Source organism: Mastomys coucha, unplaced genomic scaffold, assembly GCF_008632895.1.
Source record: "Mastomys coucha isolate ucsf_1 unplaced genomic scaffold, UCSF_Mcou_1 pScaffold13, whole genome shotgun sequence".
NCBI classification, from domain to species: Eukaryota; Metazoa; Chordata; class Mammalia; order Rodentia; family Muridae; genus Mastomys; species Mastomys coucha.
In genome coordinates, this window is record NW_022196895.1 from 33,048,448 (window position 1) to 33,053,558 (window position 5,111).

At 34.9% G+C, this 5,111-nt stretch overlaps 1 protein-coding gene across 14 annotated transcripts in view; it reads left to right on the forward strand.

Annotated features, from left to right (window-relative positions):
- Positions 1 to 5,111, forward strand: part of LOC116087034 (protocadherin alpha-4) — a 245,621-nt gene that overhangs the window by 29,988 nt on the left and 210,522 nt on the right. The window contains exon 2 of one of the 14 annotated variants that reach the window (XM_031365446.1): positions 4,831 to 5,105. The exons of 12 other annotated variants lie outside the window; for them this stretch is intronic. In XM_031365446.1, coding sequence (XP_031221306.1) covers positions 4,831 to 4,857 — 27 coding nt within the window. In that variant the 3' untranslated portion in view covers positions 4,858 to 5,105. Of the gene's footprint in view, positions 1 to 3,725; positions 4,805 to 4,830; positions 5,106 to 5,111 lie in introns of those variants that run through there. One more of the 14 variants, XM_031365443.1, reaches the window with a different exon arrangement.

The following is a 5,111-nucleotide window of genomic DNA, read 5'->3' on the forward strand; positions in this document are numbered from 1 at the left end:
CAAGAGATTGGCTCAGTGGTTAAGAGCACTTTTTCTCGAAGAGGACCTGACTTCAATTCCCTCTATTCACATGACGGCTCATGACCATTTATAACTTCAGTTCTAGGGTTGGGGGGCAACATATTTTGCATTTCACAGGCACATGGTACATACACATAAATGCAGGCAAAACATTTATACATATAAAATAAAATAAATACATGTTTTTTAAAAAGTTCTATTTTTTTGGACATTTCTTTGCAGTGAATATGACTTGCCATCATTATTATGCTGTGGGAGGTTTTATTAATATGCCCCCAAAGCTTTCTTTCTTAGCCTAAAATATTTTCCGAGTCTTTTGTGGGCATGTAATGTATGTGTGCGGTGTACATGTGTGAGAGAACATGCCTATGGTCATGGAGGTCAGAGGAGGAGGCTCTATCACTCTCTGCTTTATTCCCTTGAGACAGTTTCTATCACTGATCCTGGAGCTAGGCTAGCAGTGACTTGAGACAGTTTGTATCACTGAGCCTGGAGCTCGGCTAGCAGTGAGCAAGCCCCAGCCACGCCTCTTAGCACACTCATGCAAGCTGCCGTTACAAGTATTCAGGACCATATGTGGCTCCTGGGTTCTTGGGACTTGACCTCAGATACTTGTGCTTGCATAACAAGAAATATTTCTATTAAGCCATTTTTTTTCCTGTTTTTCTGAGACTGAGGTGAACCGTGTAACCCATACTAGCCTTGACATCACTAGATTCCTAGGCTGGCCTCAAACTTTGAATCTTAGGTTCCCCAGTGCTGACGTACAGGCATGAGAGACCATAGTCAGCTTGTAAAATGTCTTCACAGTATATTGCTATATAAGAACACTCACATTTAATTTTTAGCATATTGTAGAACAAATTGTAAGGCATACTTTTAAATGTTTTTTTTTTTCTGTCTGTCAGTTTTGAGACAGGGTCTTACTATATATAGCCCTTGTTGGCTTGGGACTCCTTATGTAAACCAGCTGGCTTTGAACTCATAGATATCAACCATCCTCTGCCTCCCTAGAGCTAAGATTAAAGGTGTGAACTACCAAGCCTGGCTTAAATTATTTATTCTTAATATGCTGCTTTATGATTACATATCAGTATTTTTATAATACTTCATCAACTATGCTTTTTACTTTCTGTTGGATTGTAGTTATTTTATTTTTATAAAAGAGTTTGATTTCTTTTTCACAAATCTATTTTAGACAAAAATTCAATGAATTATTTACTACACAAACAATTCATTGAATTTTTGTCTAAAATAGATTTGTGCACCAATGGTTTCAGAATGTAAAACCTTTGTGTTAACAATTTCATTTTAGTAGCGTTTTCACTTGGATAGACATAACCATTGTTTAAAATTCTTGGAATACAAAGGAGCGCAGTAAAATTTTCCTTTCCATTCCCATCCCCAAGCATTGCGCTAATTTAGAATATTCATTTCCCACCAAATTTTAACGTTGGGATTTGGAGCAATAATGGTGTCATTTTTCAGGAACCTGAGTGCCGTTTCACTTTAAGTTATTTGTATTGAGAAGTACTTGTGAAGTCCCTTAGCTCTGAAAGTTCGAGTATGTTTGGTCAGAAAACACAGTTTATTGCTTTACATTTTCAGTTAAGAAAAAACAAAACTTTACTATCCTAATACTCTTCTCTTGTGTTTATTGTCTACAGACATTGAAGTCTGTCATAGGCGAATGTCCTTGCCACTGAAAAATGAAAACAGTTTTGCTCCTCTTTTTCGTTTTGGCAAAACATGTGGGCTTAACATGTAATAAGAATTACATACCTAATATAAAAATATTAGAACTTTTTTTATTGCATTGCCGAGTTTTAAAGTTTTCCTATACATTTACTTTTATAGCTATCCCTTCTATCATGCTATTTGGATATTTGTAATACACTGACCAGCTTTAGGGAGATCTTAGAATTGAGAATTAGCATTTACTATAGCATTAGTTAATAAACTAATGCAAATACCTACTAACTTTTAAAAACCTGGTTAATTTACTTTTGAAATATAAGCTTACCGGTTTATATGATTGCTATAAGATGTATAGAGGAGGGACCTATTTATTTATAAAGAGATCAACTAATCATCTTTTTATATAATCTTTCCCCCTGGACTCAAACTATTTGAATTAATGAAATTGAGAAGAGATAAGCAATTTGTCAGCCAAAGATCAACATTGTTTTCACACTAATTTATTTTACATAAAGGATTTCAGTAATGTCTTATTTTTTTAAACTTGGAACTAATATGATTATTACAGCTATTTCAATTGGATTGTATAAACAAGTTCCAGGAAACTTTGAAGAATTACATTGAAAAGTCAATATGATGTTTAATGTTAGTTAATTTTTACCAGTCGAAGTTACCTTTACTTACACTAATATACATGTATTAGGTACTGTAGAAAACCTTTGACAAAGGGTTTTATGTGTGTGTGGCTTATGTTATTTAAAAAAAACCTTTTCTTTATTTGAGTTTCCTATTGGTTAGCAAATAACTTTTTGTTTGTTTGTCTGTTTGTTCAGTTTTCCTTTCTCAAGCCCTGTGTAACCCTGACTATTCTGGAACTCTGTTCTGTAGACAAGGATGGTCTCTCCTACTCTCAGAGATCTGCCTGCCTCTGCCTCTGCCTCTGCCTCTGCCTCTGCCTCTGCCTCTGCCTCTGCCTCTGCCTCTGCCTCTGCCTCTGCCTCTACTTCTGCTTTTGCCTCTGTCTGCCAAGTGCTGAGATTAAAGTCATGCACCATCATGCCTGGGCCAGCAAATGTTGTTTCTGTTTGGACAAATTACTGTAATGGAAAGTTTCTGGGAAAGAATATCAAATAGATCTGAGTCAATTATTTGATGATAGCTCCTCACAAAGGGGAAAGTTCTGCATTATTGTGAGGCTTAATATATGTAAGAATAGTGGAAGAAGGTGGGATGAAATGCCTCATGTGAAAAGTCTTATTGGTGGCCCACTTAAGTTTGAAAAGAAGTCCAATCATGCCCAGTGGATGACATTAAAAGTGATGTAATGGCAAAGCTTACATTTGACATGACTTTAATGTATGATGATAATATTTTTTACATGGAAAGATGAAACTATTAAAAGCCCCATCTGAGACTGAGGGCACTGCACAGTGATAGAGGACTTCCAATGCCTTGGGTTCAATCTTCAGCCAATAATAACCAAGTCTAAGCAAATGCCATTGTAAAGAGGAGAATACAAATAATCTATATTATCTACAAAATATGATCCATATTGAAGAATAATTGAAAGTAATTATTTGGCTTATGCATTTAACATTGACAGTGTACTACTAGAAACCAACCACCTACGAAGATAAAGGAAATACCTTATAAAATAATACAATTAATTTTTAACAAGGAGAAGCTTGTGAGAAACAGAAAATATTGTTAGAATTAAAATAAGTTGGCTTATGATTAAGATGCAAACCATCTAGAAGTGGTTCTAATACTAAATTTCTAATTTTAGCAATTTAATGAATTTATACTCATAAAAGTAAATATGGTATGTGTGAAAGCTAAGAAACGGTAGGCTTTGATAAGATCAGTAAGAAGACAGAAATAAAAATAAAAATTATCATAGTGATAGAGTGTTTCTGTCATTAAAACAAAACATCAATTTCCAATCCTTGAAATGATTAATTTACTAATAATTACTAGTAATGTTTTCATGTTAAACTGTTTTCTAGGAATCAGCATATATTAATGAAAGGAACAGAAACATAGAAAGGGGAGATACAGATGTGGGTTGGGGAATGTACAGAAAGGTCTCACTTGAAACATGGGAGAAGATAAGACCCTGAAAAAGCAAAGGATAGAGGATGAAGTTGAGGTGTAGAGAAAAAGATCAAGTCTTTAGGAAGAGCAGAAGAGAGCAACAAAAACAAGAGAAGTAAGAGCAAAAATTACTGTGGTAATATACTGAAATGTGATATCAATATAAACTGAATGACAGTCAAGAAATGCTGTAGAGACAGTTAAGAGGCACGTTCCTGTACCCTACTCATGATTCTCAATTCTGAGACCTGAACATTTTGAGTTTGAGATCATCCTGAGATGCAGAGTTTACGGTGAACCTGACCTACAGTGAGAACACATACTAAAATGTTGAACATACTATGCGTTAAGACTTTGAACATACTATGCATTAAAACATTGAACATACTATGCATTAAAACGTTGAACACACTATGCATTAAAATGTTGAACATGCTATGCATTAAAACATTGAACATACTATGCATTAAGACCATGTTATATGTCTTATGAGGGAACCATAAGCAATATTATATTTGTTGAACAAAGTAACAATAAACAACAATCTTTTAATATTTAAAAAGTTTAGAACACTTGAAAAAATTTAAATATCTCTATGTATATGTATATATGTATATGTACATATTTTATATTTATATACATTATATATAATATATGTGTACCCAAATTATGGAGAATTGCTTACCCTCTGATTTCCAAGATTAGACCATATTACATTTACTATTTTTAAACTGATGATAAAAATGTCTAAAATATTGCTAAGAATATTGTTTCTCTGTGAATAAAGACCATACTCAGTTTATGTTACAAAAATATCATGCGAGGAGACATTGTCCTTGAAAAGTACAAACATTTGGAACATTTGCTATCAAGGTAAGAAAGAATATTAATTAAAAGAATAACCCTTCACGGAGGTTATACAAATCCGCTTCTTACCACTTGGAGCCGCTTGGTGTCGCTGTCTACCACCGAGTTCCATCTAGCCAGCGCACAAAGCTCTTTTTTTTTTTCTGCTAGCTGGATCTTTCCAAGACTGCTAAATGATGGCGAATGCAGAAGAATTGAATCGATAGACTTTGAATCATAGGGAATTTTATGCGGAGAAAAAAAGATCTTCTAATGGAAACAAAGCAAGAAGTATTTGACATGGATTTTACCACTGAAGGCAGACTGGGAACACGGTGTCTACTGCTCTCGCTCCTGCTCCTCGCAGCCTGGGAGGCAGGGAGTGGCCAGCTCCATTACTCCATCCCAGAGGAGGCCAAACACGGCACCTTCGTGGGTCGCATCGCGCAGGA